Source organism: Podarcis liolepis, assembly GCF_965112155.1.
Source record: "Podarcis liolepis genome assembly, chromosome: 7".
NCBI classification, from domain to species: Eukaryota; Metazoa; Chordata; class Lepidosauria; order Squamata; family Lacertidae; genus Podarcis; species Podarcis liolepis.
In genome coordinates, this window is record NC_139561.1 from 14,825,131 (window position 1) to 14,842,150 (window position 17,020).

A 17,020-nucleotide genomic window follows, 5' to 3' on the forward strand; every position below is an offset into this window, starting at 1 on the left:
TTTTAAAAAATGTTAATGTTTTATTATGTTTTTATATATGCTGGAAGCTGCCCAGACTGGCTGGGGCAACCCAATGAGATGGGTGGGGTATTATTATTATTATTTCCCTATTTTCATCAGAGAAATGTTGGAGGGTATGGAAAATGAGCAATCTGCCTCATAATTGCCCCTTAATTCTGGGAAAGACAAAAATGGTGCCTTGATCATTTATCAGCAAGGTTTTTTTGGGGGTAAGAAAAAAAAGGGGAATTAAGAGGAAATGCTCGCCTCCCCCTTCTCCTTCACCCACCCTCCCACTGCACCCTCTCTGCCCTTGCATTTCCTTATTTTTCACATTGCTCCTGCTCCCCCCCCTCGCACACACATGGGGTGTGACTAACACCTGGCCCCGGGGCATCTTTATTGGAAATACATGGTATCGGAATTTGTTTAAGATTTTTATCAATAGCACGTGTGGCTGGCCTTTGCATCCAGAAGCGAGAGGAAGGTCACGGGGTCGCAGATCAAGCGCCGTTCCCCCCACCCCACCTTCCCGCAAGAGGGAAAGAGCAGGGAGCAAGGGGTTGGGGAAGTCAACAGCCATTCATGTCCCTCTCTCTGCAGTTTACAGAAGGTTCTCATTTGGCCGTAGAAGTCGAAACACATTACATGGAGCAAGGGCAAAGGGGGGGGGCGGTTGTCACGGCCGCTTGGGGAAGGAGGTTACTTTGCAATGAGCCCTGGGCGAAAAGGGGAGGAGAGGCCCCCCCCCACTTCAAGGGTTTCAATGGGTCACAAACTTATCCCTGGCTTCGAAGGGTAGCAGGTGAACTGTCTGGCCTCTCGGGAGGGAGGGGGGCATTGTGCGTGACCCCGGTGGACCAGGAGGTGAGCTGACCCTCCCACCTCCACGGAGATGACCAAAAGCCCTTGCCCCAGGGACCTTGCCACTTGCTCCCAGACCCCCTTTCGGGAATCCCCAAATGGCCCGGGCGATATCGAGAAAAGCTAAAGAGGTTTAACATTCAACTTAAGGGGGTCTACAATGAGTAGGTCTAGCATTGGATGAAACCCATATATAACTGCCCGGAGACCTGTGGGTATAGGGCAGTATATCAATTGAACAAATAATAATAATGATGTACTTATTTATGTGGGACGCGGGTGGTGCTGTGAGTTAAACCACAGAGCCTAGGGCCTGCCAATCAGAAGGTCGGTGGTTCAAATCCCCGCAACGGGGTGAGCTCTCGTTGCTCGGTCCCTGCTCCTGCCAACCTAGCAGTTCGAAAGCACGTCAAAGTGCAAGTAGATAAATAGGTACTGCTCTGGCGGGAAGGTAAACGGCGTTTCCATGCGCTGCTCTGGTTCGCCAGAAGCGGCTTAGTCATGCTGGCCACATGACCCGGAAGCTGTAAGCTGGCTCCCTCGGCCAATAAAGCGAGATGAGCGCCGCAACCCCAGAGACGGTCACGACTGGACCTAATGGTCAGGGGTCCCTTTACCTCTACTTTACTTTACTTATTTATGCATTGCATTTATGTAGGTCCATGGAGTGTAGAATTGCCAACTCTGACTGGCATCCATTAATTTCGCAAATGTCTACACAGTTCTCTGTAAAATTTATCCTGATATGGTCCTCTGTGTGGGTCCCTGCTTAGAATCATAAAATTGTAGAGTTGGAAGGGACTCTAAGGGTCATCTAGTCCAACCCCCTGCAATGTAGGAACCACAACTTCCCACCCACCTCCAGAGATGCAGAGGAGGTTACCTGTTGCCCCCCCTGCATGAGTTTCTGCAACAACCCCACCCCACCCCACCAACAGGCAGGGTCTTAACCCTCCAGTAGCAGATACTTACTTTGCCCGTACTGTCCATACTGGTAGCTGGCCACCGGGTCCACACTATAGCCGGTAGTGGTGTAGGTCGGGGGGCAGTAGGACTGCGAGGTGGGGAGGCTGTCAACAGACTTGATGGAGTCACTCCTCTGACTGCAGCTGGCCGAGATGGAGTTGGCGGTGTCCAAGCTGCCGTGGAGGGGCGAGATGGAGAAGTCAGCCTGGGGCTGCGGGGGGACCCCGCTGGGGTTGCTCAGGATGCTCATGACCTGTGGGGGGTTGCAGGATGAGACCCAAGTCAATGGGGAACAATGGCACCAGGCATACGATGTTTAAAGAGAAGTGAGTGCTTGGAAGGAACAGAATGCAAGAACGCCAGAATTTAGATCAGCCAGAGGTCCATCGGGTTCAGCAGCATCTTCTGTACCAATGGCCAACCACATGCCTAGGGAAAGAAGGTGAGCAGGATCCGAGAACAATGGTGCTCATCTCATTAGTTTTTAAACTCAAGAACCGCAGAAGAGTTTTGCAGGATCATGCCAACGAACCAAAAACAAACCCCTGTGTTGCAACAAGAACCAATCACAACAATACAAACACAAGACACAGGCTAATTGTTAGTAGAGAATATATATAATAATAATAATAATAATAATAATAATAATAATAATAATAATAATAATAATAATTTATTATTTGTACCCTGCTCATCAGGCTGGGTCTCCCCAGCCACTCTGGGTGGCTTCCAACAAAGATTAAAAATACATTAAAATGTCACACATTAAAAACCTCTATGATCACTATTCTATTATACAGTATATTCTCTACTAACTATTAGCCTACGTGTTGGGTTTGTACTGTTGGGTTTGGATCAGGCCAACGGCCTGTCTAAACATAAAACACCAAACATTAAAAACTTCCCAATACAGGGCTGCCTTCAGATGTCTTTGAAAAGTTGTGTTGTTCTTTATCTTCTTGACATCTGGTGGGAGGGTGTTCCACAGGGCAGGCGTAACTGTTGAGAAGTCCCTTTGCCTACTTCCCTGTTAACTTCACTTCTCGCAGTAAGGGAACTGCCAAAAGGCCCTCGGAGCTGGACCTCAGTGTCCGGGCTGAACGATAGGGGTGGAGACGCTCTTTCAGGTATACTGGCTTTAAAGGTCAGCACTGACACTTTGAATTGTGCTCGGAAACATACTGGGAGCCAGTGTAGATCCTTTAGGACTGGTGTTATATGGTTGCAGCGGCTCCCCATCACCAGTCTAGGTGCCACATTCTGGATTATTTGTAGTTTCCAGGTCACCTTCAAAGCTAGCCTCACATACAGCGCATTGCAGCAGTCCAAGCGGGAGATAACCAGAGCATGTACCTCTCTGGTGAGACAGTGCACAGGCAGGTAGGGTCTCAGCCTGAATACCAGATGGAGCTGGTAGTACAGTATCATCTTCCAATTTTAGTTATCGTTCGGCCTAATCTACTCTTAAGAATGGAAGACTGTAAGAATAGCCCTATCTAGTCCAGCATCATGTTTCCAGCACGTTTCCAAGCACAATTCAAAGTGTCAGTGCTGACCTTTAAAGCCCCAAACGGCCTCGGTCCAGTATACCTGAAGGAGTGTCTCTACCCCCATCGTTCTGCCCGGACACTGAGGTCCAGCGCCGAGGGCCTTCTGGCGGTTCCCTCACTGCGAGAAGCCAAGTTACAGGGAACCAGGCAGAGGGCCTTCTCGGTAGCGGCACCCGCCCAGTGGAACGCCCTCCCACCAGATGCCAAAGAAGAACAACTACCAGACTTTTAGAAGACATCTGAAGGCAGCCCTGTTTAGGAAAGCTTTTAATGTTTAATAGACTACAGTATTTTAATACTTTGTTGGAAGCTGCCCAGAGTGGCTGGAGAAACCCAGCCAGATGGGCGGGGTATAAATAGATTATGATGATGATGATGATGTTCTGACAGTGGCCAACCAGACAGCGGCGTAGCATGGGTTGTCAGCACCCGGGGCAAGGCAAGTAATTTGCGCCCCCTAACCCGGGGCAAGGCAAGTAATTTGCGCCCCCTAACCCCTAACCTGCCGCCGCTGCCAGCTTCTTCTTGCTGCTGCCTGGTCTGGTCTGGTGTGGTTCTCTCCCGCACTCAGCGCTGCGCTGGGCGACCGCTGCACTGTCCCTCCCCCAGATAGTCCCTCGCTCTCTCTCTGCACCGCACGCCTGGCACCCACCCCCTCCACAGTGGGCGGCGACCCAGCGGCTCGGATCGGATTCGCACAGCCAGCACTGCAGTGAGAAAGAGTAAGTGAGCCAGGTAGGGGCAGAGAGCTGCGAGTGCGAGCGTGCCCCCCCAGATGTTGCGCCCGGTGCGGCCGGCCCCCCCTGCACCCCCCACGCTACGCCACTGCAACCAGATACCACCAATGGGAAACCAACAGCACTCACATAGGAACCTAAGAAGATCTTTTGGATCATGCCAGTGTCCCATCTAGTCCAGAATCCTGTTCTCACAGATTCCACCAGCAAACAGGACCTGAGCATAAGAGCAACATTCCTCTCTTGTTGTTTCCAGCAATTGGAATTTGGAGGCAGGCTGTTCCTGGAGGAGCCATCTATTTCTTGTGACTAATTGCTACTACCAGTAGACTTAAGAGCATAACAGAAGCCTGGCTGCTGGATCAGCCCAAAGATTTAGCCCAGCATCCTGCTCTCTCACAGTGGCCACCCAGAGGCCCCAATGGGAAGCCGGCCAGCAAATCCACTTCCTCCTTCTATTCTGACACAAACCTCTTTTCTGAATCTCGGACCAGTCCCTCTGCTTCCCTGGCAATGCTCTGACCACAGGAAGCAACAGCTGCTCCCCTCCTTGCTTTTTGGCAAAGCGCCGAAGTGCCGGCAGTCACCTCTGCGCCGCTCCAAAGCTTTCCCTTTTTTTTATAAAGAAAAAGTGAGGGCGGGAAGGGGGGGGGGGAGTCTGAAAATGTAGCATAATCTTATTGACCTCAATTAATGCACCAAATTGAAAATGTTTGGAGCCCGGCAAGAGGTGGAAGAAAGCTTTTTATCCCTCGCTAACCTCCTGTTGGGAGGACTTTATTCTTTCCGAATGACACGCTGCTGTTTCGGGAGAGGCGATTCCTCGCCCGGCAAACGGTCCGATGGCTCCCCTTGCCCCAACTTCTGCCAGATATAAGCTTGAGATGCTGGCGGCTGAGCCTGGGACCTTCTGCATTCAAACCGGATGCTCTGCCATTGAGCTGGAGCCCTTCTCTTACGATATAGGAAGCTGCCATCTAACTCGGTGTTTCTTCAGGCAAGAGACTTTCCAAGCCCTTCACGGAAATGTTGGGGATTGAACCTGGGACCACAGCACTCCAGAACCAAGCTATGGTTCGTTCCCCCCCCCCAAAATTAAGTAGGATCCTAGTCCTCATGGTTCTGAAAGACTCATTTAAACAGGGAACTGCCTTATACAGTCAGCTATGAGCCCAACTAGCTCACTAGAGTGTACGCCAGGTTTTCCCAAACTCATTTTGGGACTACAGTTCCCATCATCCCTGACCACTGGTCCTGCTAGCAAGGGATGATGGGAGTTGTAGTCCAACAACAGCTGGAGACCCAAGTCTGGGAAACCCTGGAGTACCCTGACTAGCTGTGGCTTTCTAGGGTGTCAGGCAGCTGCGGCTGGGAGAGAGTCCCTTTCTGAAACCCCAGTAACATCCTGCTGGTCAGTGTGGGCCAGAGATGGGGAAGGTGACTTCTACCTTCAGATGTTGTTGGGCTACAGTTCTCATCAGCCCCAGACAAGCATGGTCAATGGTCAGAGACGATGAGACTTGACTGATCTAGATGGGCTTGATTCAGCGTATCTATTTGTTTTTATTTACCCTGTTTACCCCCTGCCCTTTCTCTTCCAAGGAGCTCAAAGTGGAGCACCTGGTTCTAATTCTGCCCCGGTTTATCCTCACAACAACCATGAAAAGTAGGTTAGAATTGTAGAGTCAGAAGGGACCACGAGGGTCATTTGGTTCAATCCAATGCAATGCAGGATGCGTTTTTCCCAATGTGGGGCACAAGTCTCATGCTCTATGGACTGAGAATGAGTGACTATGGCCAGAGGTCGCCCAGTGAACTTTGTGGCTTCATATTTTTTTCATTGGTATTTGAATAGGTTTGTGTTTTCATCTTGCTTCAATTCTATTAGAGCTCAATTGATTTTTAATAATTCACACACACACACACACACACACACACACACACACACACACACACACACATATATATTAGCTTTTTCATATTTTATCTGTCTTGCTTTAGCTTGTGTAAGACGCTTCAGTCCCAGTCTGGGGGAGAAAGGCAGGCTATAAATATAAAGGATTTGTCCTTTTCGTGTTGTTGAACAATGAGCACCATAATGTTATTTTTATCTTCCTGGTGTATTTAAACTTTTTTATTAGGTTTTTTTAAAAATAATTGCAAATTCCTTTGAAACATTTCCTGTAGTAAGCAATGGATAAATGCAATATGTGGTGCAGTGGTTAAGAGCGGTAGTCACGTAATCTGGGGAACCGGGTTCGCTTCCCTGCTCCACCACATGCAGCTGCTGGGTGACCTTGGGCTAGTCACACTTCTCTGAAGTCTCTCAGCCTCACTCACCTCACAGAGTGTTTGTTGTGGGGGAGGAAGGGAAAGGAGAATGTTAGCCGCTTTGAGACTCCTGAAGGGGAGTGAAAGGCGGGATATCAAATCCAAACTCTTCTAATCAACCAATAATCAATTCTTATTTCTGAGCCAGGATTTGAACTCTGCTCTCTCCCAGGTCTTAGTCCAATACTCTAACCACACTGGCAGCTCCCTGAGTGTGGACACTCTGAGCTAGTGACCCTTAACACCACAGATATTCCAACTAGTGAAGCTCTTCCACGTCCCTCCCATTTTCTTAAAAAAACAACAACAACCCCAAAACTTGCAGATCCAAACTCTAGAGGAAAGGATTATTATTACTATTTCCCCCTATCATGCTTTTCCTGCAATTGACCTTGCTTTCTCCTAATTTATTATGTCTTGGAGCGTTTACCACCACTAACAAGAAATCAATAGCCTCTCCGTATCTGAAAGGGTTTTTTATATATATATATAAATAAAATATATTACTATCAGGAAGGAAATCTGTCATGTCAATCAGAGTGATTGGCAACCCTCCTGTCCCCGCCACCCAGCTCTCCTGCTTCTTATCAATTGCTCCCTCCAAAATCCCCTCTAGGCGTTCAATCAGACGCCGGCTCAAAGTGAAGTTTCCGATCAAAGAGGCTCTGGACGTGGCAGCAAACCGGATGGGAAGAACCACACAAATTCCTTTGGGAAGCTTAACTGCAGAGGGTGAAGGCAAGGCTCACCCCATTCCCCGATGCTCAGAGCACCCAGCATTCCAAGGTAGACTGCTTCTGAGCATGGAGGTACCACCTGCTACTCATGTATGATAAGAACATAAAAACATAAGCAAAAAGTCTTGGATCAAGCACTCCGCTCCCAGAGTAGCTGGCCAGATCCCCTAATGGAAAACCTGCAAGCAAGACCTGGGCAGTGTTAGAAGCTGAGATATGAAAGCTAGGAGCTGAATGGCTCCTAGGTTAAACCTAGGTTATGGGTGCGACAACGCAATGTTGTGAATAACAAGAATACAAAGCTGAAAATGAATGAACTGCAGCTAAAATATTACAGTGGTACCTCATGTTACATACGCTTCAGGTTACAGACTCCGCTAACCCAGAAATAGTGCTTCAGGTTAAGAACTTTGCTTCAGGATGAGAACAGAAATCGTGCTCTGGCGGCGCAGCGGCAGCAGGAGGCCCCATTAGCTAAAGTGGTGCTTCAGGTTAAGAACAGTTTCAGGTTAAGTATGGACCTCCAGAACAAATTAAGTACTTAACCTGAGATACCACTGTATGTTCATTTTTCACATGGACTAGTCCTTCCGCTCCAAAACCCCTTAATATTCTTAAGAGGGTCTGTCTGTCTGTCTGTCTATCTACTTTTATGTGTCCTGAATCTTCCAATCTCCTGAGACTCCAGCTCCCATTGTCACATGCTGGCTGCTGGAGTCCCTACACCCTTAAACAGGTTCATGGAAGAGGCTTTGCTACAGATGCTGTTTAAGGTGTGGAGAACCTCTGGCTCTTCACTTGTTTCTGGATTACAACTCTCACCATCCCAGTCCATTGGGCCATGCTTGCTGGGGTTGCTGAGAGTTGTAGTTCAGCAGTGTCTGGAGGGCCCAAAGTTCCCCATACACCTGTGTGAAGTCCTACATGGGACAAAGAAACCGGGGGCACAAAAGAAAGGGACACTGCGTTCCAAGGTCAGCTCGTGACAATCTTGACTGCGGTGAGATCTGAGCCCATTTCCCAGCTATCCTAGTTATCTCCCACTTGGACTACTGCAATGCGCTCTACGTGGGGCTACCTTTGAAGGTGACCCGGAAACTACAACTAATCCAGAATGCGGCAGCTAGACTGGGAGAAGCCGCCGAGACCATATAACACCGGTCCTGAAAGACCTACATTGGCTCCCAGTACGTTTCCGAGCATAATTCAAAGTGTTGGTGTTGACCTTTAAAGCCCTAAACGGCCTCAACCCAGTATACCTGAAGGAGCGTCTCCACCCCCCATCGTTCTGCCCAGACACTGAAGTCGAGCGCTGAGGGCCTTCTGGCAGTTCCCTCATTGCGAGAAGCAAAGCTGCAGGGAACCAGGCAGAGGGCCTTCTCGGTAGTGGCCCCCGGCCTGTGGAATGCAGTCCCATCAGATGTCAAAGAGAAAAACAACTACCTGACATTCAGAAGACATCTGAAGGCAACCCTGTTCAGGGAAGCCGCCGAGAGTGGCTGGGGAAACCCAGCCAGATGGGTGGGGTACAAATAATAAGTTGTTGTTGTTGTTATTATTAGTGTGGTTAGAGTGGACCTTTGAGACCAGGGTTCAAATCCCCGCTCAGCTGTAGTCCCTTGACTGGGTGACCTTCGGCTGGTGTCTCCCTCTTGGCTTGACAACCTCACAGGGTTGTTGTGGGGATAGGATGAGGAGGGGGAGAACCACGCATGCCACCTGGAGCTCCTTGGAGGCAGAGCTGGGAAATAAATGCAATGAAATAAAATTAATAAACTGGAAATTTCCCAAGTTACCATTTTTCAGGTGCCGGAAGCAAAGGGCCACTCTATCTCTCTGTATCTCTCTGTCCTCTTATTTTGGTGGTGGCGGGAACTAACGGCCCCCCCCTCAAAAAACCCCGGTTTCTACAGAGCCCTTACACATTCCTCCCCTCTGGGATTTCATCACTCTCTCACACACTTTAAAAGAAGGGGAGGTTTTTTTTTTTAAAATGTAATTAATTCTCTCCATTTCTGAGCTAGCCCTCAGGGCCTCTGGCCGCCGAGGCTCAAGCCGCAAAATGTGCACCCTTTACGATAAACGGAGATGGCTTCAGAGTGCAAACCACAATTAGGCAAACCAATCTCAGCCATCAATAGCTTTATTTTAGGTTCGGAGGGGGACGTGGGCGTAGGGGGTGGGCATCGGGTGGGGAAAGCCCACTGGGTCTCCGGGGCAGGCGGGTATCGGAGAGCGAGAGAGCCAAAGGCGAACGGCACAAGACCCAACTATTGCTGCTAGACAGGAGTGTATGAAGCGGCTGCAGACAGAATCAGATCCGTGTGGCTCCCTCTGTCTCAATGGGTAGCAGCTTTCCAGCCATTGTGGTCAATACAGAGCTGGATGGACCTGTGAAACTCCAGTCTTGTTGGACTATCTCCCATTGGCCACAGTTTAGGTGGCCAATGCTGATGGGAATTGCAGTCCAGCAACATCTAGGGGACGCGGGTGGCGCTATGGGTAAAACCTCAGTGCCTAGGACTTGCCGATCGCAAGGTCGGTGGTTCGAATCCCCACGGCGGGGTGCGCTCCCGTCGTTCGGTCCCAGCACCTGCCAACCTAGCAGTTCGAAAGCACTCTTAAGTGCAAGTAGATAAATAGGGACCGCTTACCAGCGGGAAGATAACAGCGTTCTGTGTGCTGCGCTGGCTCGCCAGATGCAGCTTGTCACGCTGGCCACGTGACCCGGAAGTGTCTGCGGACAGCGCTGGCTCCCGGCCTATAGAGTGAGATGAGCGCACAACCCTAGAGTCTGGCAAGACTGGCCCGTACGGGCAGGGGTACCTTTACCTTTTTTTAACATCTAGGGGGCTGCAGGTTTCACACTTGGCCTACATGTCATTGGTCCATTGAGCCCACGGGAAGAAGAGCTTGAATTTAAGCAGCTGGATCAGGCCAAAGGGGCCCCCATCTAGTCCAGCATCCTCCCCACACAGAGCCCAGCCAGATGACCCAATGGGAAGCCCATGAGGGCAACATCATTCTCCCCACTCATGCACCCCAGCAACTGGTTTTCAGAGGCATGCTGCCCTCTGATTCTGAAGGTATCATAGAATAATAATACTAAAAATAAAATCATAGAATTGTAGAATTTGAAAGAGGCACCAAGGTTCATGTAACTCAACTCCCTGCAGTGCAGGAATCCCTGTTCAACATTCCCTGACAGACTGCCATTCCGCCTCTGCTTAGAAATCATATCACCATCAGACTAGTAGTCATTGTGTCCTTCTATGGAAAGCGCTGAAGAGTCTGGGGTGGGAAGAACGCAATCCCCCCTCGACTTTGCAAGACAAGAAGAAAATCCCCTTCCTTCTTTAAATGGCCACGAGAGACCCTCCAACCTCCTTTTTCCGTTTGTTCTCCCTTATCACAATATTTGAAAAGCTTGGTTGGAATTAGATTGGAAAGGGAGATGTTTCGGGTGGTGGACTGAGAGAGAGCGAGAGAGCGAGAGAGAAAGTCTGTTAGGTCATTGATACCGAAAGCTCCATCCTCTACGTGGAATCCCTTTATGAGGGATGGATCTTGGCATCATTAAGGCGGATTCTCTTGCCTCGCTCACCACTCCATTCCCTAATCCCCAGAGAGTATTCAAGCAACGCTTCTTTCAAACCTAACTTAATATTTCCCATCTCCACACTGAGATCCTTAAACCTCATTTTATCCCTCTCTCAGCCGCAAAGCAAACTCCTTCCTTCTCTCTCCCCCGACGTGTTAATACCCTATACATAATCACAGACTGATTTCCCTACAATGGGAATTGGTAAGAGCAGCTATTTTAAAAGGGACATTAAAGACTACAAAAGACCGTTTTTAAAAAAACTATTGGAAAGTTGGCGCTGCAAATGTGGAGAGGAAGAGTCTATTCTTTTTATAGAAAGAGTTCAATGGCCCGTCTAGTTCATCATCCTCTTCTCTGGGTGACTAGCCATATGCTTCAATGGGAACCACCCCCTGCAGGATCCAAGCATGAGAGCACTATCTCTTCCTGAGGCTTCCAACAACTGGCATTCAGAAGCATTGCTGCCTTCAGCCAGAGATGCCAGAAAGTAGCCATCATAATAAATAATAATAATTATTATTATTTATACCCCGCCCTCCCCGGCCAGAGCTGGGCTCAGGGCAGCTAACACCAGTAAAATTATAATAAAAACATAATAGGGGGGGAAATCCCAATTTAAAATGCAGGTTAAAATGCAATTTAAAATGCAGCCTCATTTTAAAAGTAGCCCATGTATCAAAACCGTAAGGGGAGGGAAAATATAAGGGTCAGACTGAGTCCAAACCAAAGGCCAGGCGGAACAGCTCTGTCTTGCAGGCCCTGTGGAAAGATGTCAAGTCCCGCAGGGCCCTAGTCTCTTGTGACAGAGCGTTCCACCAAGTTGGGGCCAGTACGGAAAAGGCCCTGGCCCTAGTTGAGACCAATCTAACCACCTTGCGACTTGGGACCTTCAAAGTGTTGTCATTTGTGGACCTTAAGGTCCTCTGCAGGGCATACCAGGAGAGGTGGTCCCGTAGGTACGTGGGTCCTAGGCCGCGTACTATCATGGCTAGTAGCCATCGATAGCCTTGCCCTCCATGAATTTGTCCGGTCCTCTTTTAAAGACATCCAAGTTGGTGGGCCTCACTGCCTCCTGCAGCAGCGAGTTCCAGAGTTTAGAATCACAGCTTCGTATGCTGTGTGAAAACACTGTGGGGCATGGAGGCTGCTAAAAGGAGGCCTGTAACTCAGTTAGGCTAAAGAGGGTTCTCACTGTAGCCAGCCAGATTTTCCCATGAGAACAGCAAGCGTAACAGCAAGACTTGCCCAGTTGTGCTTCCCTGCAAATGCTATCCAGAGGCAAACAAGGTCTCTGCCATTGAGGGTAGAACTTAGGCCCTGTGGCTAGTAGCCATTCATGAATTTACTGAATCTTCTAATCGTCTGACTCAGTAGAAGTTCCTAAGGAATTTGCTCGGCTGACGAGAAATGCATTTCCCAAGCAATAGGGAAATACCTACTGGTGATTAAAATAATAATAATAATAATGAGACATTTCAGTTATTTAGACATTTCATTTATTAAGAACATGCTGGATCAAGCAGGTGCCCATCTAGTGCAGCAACCTGTTCTCACAGAAGCCAGCCAGATACCCATGATGGGAAACCAATAACAGCAACTCTCCTCACTGGTGATTCCCAGCAGCTGGTAGATCATAGCCCTGTCCTCCATGAATTTGGTGGCCAACACTATAACTTTTGAGACCTTCTGGATCAGGCCAAAGGCCCATCCAGTGCAGCATTCTTTTCTCACAGTGCCCAACCAGATTCCTGTGTGAAACCCCCAAGCATGACCCAAACACAAAAATAACTCTCCTCTCCTGTAGTTTCCAGCAACTGGTATTTGCAGATCGTAGCCATCATGGCTAGGAGTCATGAGCAGCCCTCTCCTCCACGAATACCTCTGGCTAAGATAAAAGTAAAGGGACCCCTGACCATTAGGTCCAGTTGTGGCTGACTCTGGGGTTGCGGCGCTCATCTCGCTTTATTGGCCGAGGGAGCCGGCATACAGCTTCCGGGTCATGTGGCCAGCATGACTAAGCCACTTCTGGCGAATCAGAGTAGCGCATGGAAATGCCGTTTACCTTCCCGCCAGAGCGGTACCTATTTATCTACTTGCACTTTGATGTGCTTTCGAACTGCTAGGTTGGCAGGAGCAGGGACTGAGCAACAGGAGCTCACCCCATTGTGGGGATTCGAACCGCCAACCTTCCGATTGGCAAGTCCTAGGCTCTGTGGTTTAACCCACAGTGCCACCCGCGTCCCTCTGCTCTAAAACCACGGCTAGTCCTGCTCCAAAGCAGGAAGGACCTGAAAAAACCCAAAACAAAGCACCCTACACATTTTACTGCTAAGGGTCAAAAGGGGCCTATTAAACTATCCCCCAAATTAAAAAAACAAAACAAAAACCCAAGGTTTTCCGAAAAGGAAAAAAACAAACAAAGCACATCATTGTGGTGTCTCCTCCTTCTCCTCTGCAGCCCCACACCGGCACAAATCGACAAAGCCGATCTGAAACACACCCCACCTTCTTCCTCTCCCCTCCTCCCTGTTCCTCAGTTGAGCAGATCGGTCCCTCTGCTCCTATCGCCCACCCCCCGCAGGCACCAGTAATGGAGTCAGGGTGGTGGTTCACTGCTTCCAAACAAGATTTCGCGGAGATCCTTTGAGGCTCTCTCCACATCCCCCTTCTCTGCTTCTTCCTTCCTTTTTTCCTGGGATGGCAAAAGGGAAGTATCTATAAATTGTGAAAAGAGATGTATACTACAAAGGGTTCTACCGAGTGGCATATCCCAGCCTCAGGCTAGGCTGGCTGGCTGGCTGGCTGGCTGATAGTCTTCCAATCTGCGGTGGAACTCTCCTTCTCTGTCTCTTTCTTTCTCTCCCCCCACTTCTCCCCACCTCTGATCAAGCGGACCGCTGCAATCAGTTAAAGTCCAGCTTAACTACAGTGTAAGATACACCAGTTAAGTCAAGCCAATGCCTCAGGGTTTCTCCATCAGGCATAGGGCCGGGGAAAAAATCGAAAGAGAAAGAGGTGGGGTGTGTGTGTCTGTGGGGAGATGAAATAGCCTCGATAAAGTTCACCAAAAATGGTGCCAGCTAGCAAGATTCCAGGCCAAACACTGATTTTACTCTGGGAGGGCAAGCGAATGGAGAAAGCGTTAAACAATTGAGAAGCAATTCCTTTCCACCAGCTTCCTCTCTCTGTTTGTTGCTCTAGTCATATGGTTCTCAAGGAAAGGCTGCTTTAAATGGAGACATCGGAAGGTGTTGTCTCAAACCATGTCAGACTGACTCATCCAGCTCAGCTTTGTCTACACTGGCTGGCAGTGGTTCTTCGGGGTTGCAGGCATTAATGGGAGACGCTGAGAGTTTAAATGAAGAAGTTCTGCATGCAAAGCAGGTGCTCAACTGCTGGGCCCATAAAATAAACTAAGATCCCAGCCCTTGTGGTTTTGAATAAAGGGACGCTTTAAATAGGAATGCAGAAAGTTGTCTTAAAATTGTAAGTTCACCCAGCTCAGTATTGACTGGCAATAGCTATCTGGGGTTTTGACAGGGAATAGTCCCAGCTCCCAGGGATGCGGGTGGTGCTGTGGGTTAAGCCACAGAGCCTAGGACTTGCCGATCAGAAGGTTGGCGGTTCGAATCCCCGCAACGGGGTGAGCTCCCGTTGCTTGGTCCTAGCTCCTGCCAACCTAGCAGTTCGAAAGCACCTCAAAGTACAAGTAGATAAATAGGTACCACTCTGGCGGGAAGGTAAACGGCGTTTCTGTGCACTGCTCTGGTTCGGCAGAAGCGGCTTAGTCATGCTGGCCACATGACCCGGAAGCTGTACGCCGGCTCCCTTAGCCAATAAAGCGAGATGAGCGCCGCAACCCCAGAGTCAGCCATTATTGGACCTAATGGACAGGGGTCCCTTTACCTTTACCTTAGTCCCAGCTCCACCAGGAAATCACAGAATCATAGGACTGTAGAATTCCAAGGGACTCAATGGCTCATCTAGTGAATCCCAAGGACCAAGCCTTTGGAACTTTTGCACGTATGTTCTGCAGCTGAACTACAGGCCCTTCCTTTCAGATACAGGAGGCTAGAAAGCTGCCTTTGCAGAGTCAGACCCTGGGTCCAAAGCAAACAGGAGAACTCCAACTTTTCTATCATGCATGTGCAATAACCAATAATACAAATCTCCCTAAATTGGTGTACACAGCAAGATAGAGAAAAGGGTATGCAATTGCAGTCAGGTCTTGAATTAGAAATGGTCCTTGCAGTATAAAAGAAAATGGTCTGAGCTGTGGATCAGGGCCTCATAGTTCAGAGCAGAGGTTCTTAGGCCAACAGATCACACAGGGGATGGCTCTCCTCCACATTGAGGGCACGTCGGCATTGGAAACCTAAACCGGTTTAACCGCTTCCACTCCTCACGTCCCCCTTTCCAATTGAACCCCGGATATTAGGGAAATCTGCTTAAAGGAATTTGCGCATTCTCTGCTAGCACTGAAACGAATGGGCTCTCAAAGCCCAGGAGTCTGTAAATTTTGATGTGAAATCTCAATTGGTTATTCTTGGAGTAGCCACCAAAAATATTGGTATGCAGAACACAATGCTATTGGATATTACTGAGAGCATATACTGTTGCATTTTTTCCTAACACCCCCCAGTTAAGGCAATGATCCTCACCCTGTTACCAGGAAGCAAGCCCCATTGAATCCAACAGGACCTACTTCTGAGGAGTTAGGATTGCATTGTAAATTGCAAAAGGAAGATTCTACCCAGCGTGTTAACAATCAGGACCATGGACAGCTCCTATTACAGTATAACTTCTTAGGAAGGCCAGATTCACAACGTACTTTTAAAGCACTATGATAATACTTTAAACAGTCATAGCTTCTTGCAAAGAATTCTGGGAGTCGTAGTTTGCTAAAGGTGCTGAGAGTTGTCAGGAGACCTGCATTCCCTTCCCAGACTACAATTCCCAGAGGTCTAGTAATCAATCCCTCTTCATGGGAAGGGTAGCCCCAAGAGGGGAATGGGGGTTGGGGTCTCCTGATAACTCTCAGCACCTTTAACAAACTACAGTTCCCAGAATTATTTGGGGAAGCCAATATTCTTTAAAGTGGCATCATAGGGTGTTAAATGTATGGCCTAAGAAGGCATCGTCCAGAGGAAAGGAATACAGTATTTGGGGACAGTTACAGATAGGTAGCCGTGTTGGTCTGCCATAGTCAAAATAAAAAAAATTCCTTCATTTGGGGAGTATTTGGGGAGACACTGCCCCACAACCAGCATTTCCCAATCTATGAATCCAAGTCACTGAATGCAGGCAGATTGTTCAATGGAGATAGCCACAAGAACAAACCATGGATCATGGCCTTACCTGCATTTCCCCCCCACATCTACCTGCAGGTGTGTGCCCTCCAGATGCTATTGGACTTCAACTCCCATCAGCTCCAGCATGGGCAAAGGTCAATGATAATGGGGAGTCCAGCAACATCTGAAAATCAACAGATGTGTCCCTCACCTGCTGTCATGGCTGCTTCATATGAGCCAGTCCCAGCATAAAACAGTAAGAGTCCGCTGGATCAGACCAACAGCTCATCTAGCCCATCATTGTGTTCTCTCAGTGGCCAACCAGATCTCCCGATGGGAAACCTGCAGGCAAGATACAAGCACAAGAACCCTCTGTCCTCCTTCCCTTTCCAGCAACTGGTATTCAGAAGCAGTGCTGCCTGTGACCATGGAGCCAGAGCACAGCCATCGTGGCTGGGTAGCCATTAATAGCCCTCTCCTCCATGAATTTGTCCAATCCTTTTTCAAAGCCATCCATGTTGTTGGCCATCCCTGCCTCCTGTAGGAGTGACAGGGACTAATAACAACAGCTAAAACAGCCAAAGAGCCAATGAGTTTCAGCAATGACGGCAGACAATAATGTAATCATTCCAGCAACTGTGGATGGTGTTTGTTTCACCAGAGTGTCAGGAAAAAAGAGGAGCACCTTGTCCGATTCATTGGTCCACCCTAGCTCAGTGCGGTCTGCACTGACTGGCAGTGCCTCTCAGGCTTTCCTTTTCCAGGCTCTAACACTGAGCTACAGGAAGCCATCCTATGCTGAGTGAGAATATTGGTCCATCTAGCTCAGTGTTGTCTACGCTGGCAGTGGCTCTTCGGGATTCTGGACAGGGCTCTCTCCTATCACTGAACCTGGGACCTCCTGGATGCAAAGCTGAGATACAGGCTTCCTCTAAAGAAG

General features: G+C 48.9%; 1 protein-coding gene across 5 annotated transcripts in view; it reads right to left on the reverse strand.

The window, feature by feature from the left end:
* Window positions 1-17,020, reverse strand: part of PAX7 (paired box 7) — a 165,798-nt gene that overhangs the window by 9,514 nt on the left and 139,264 nt on the right. For all 5 annotated transcript variants that reach the window (XM_083512698.1, XM_083512695.1, XM_083512697.1 and 2 more), the window contains one exon: window positions 1,837-2,083. In XM_083512698.1, coding sequence (XP_083368824.1) covers window positions 1,837-2,083 — 247 coding nt within the window. The remainder of the gene's footprint in view (window positions 1-1,836; window positions 2,084-17,020) is intronic.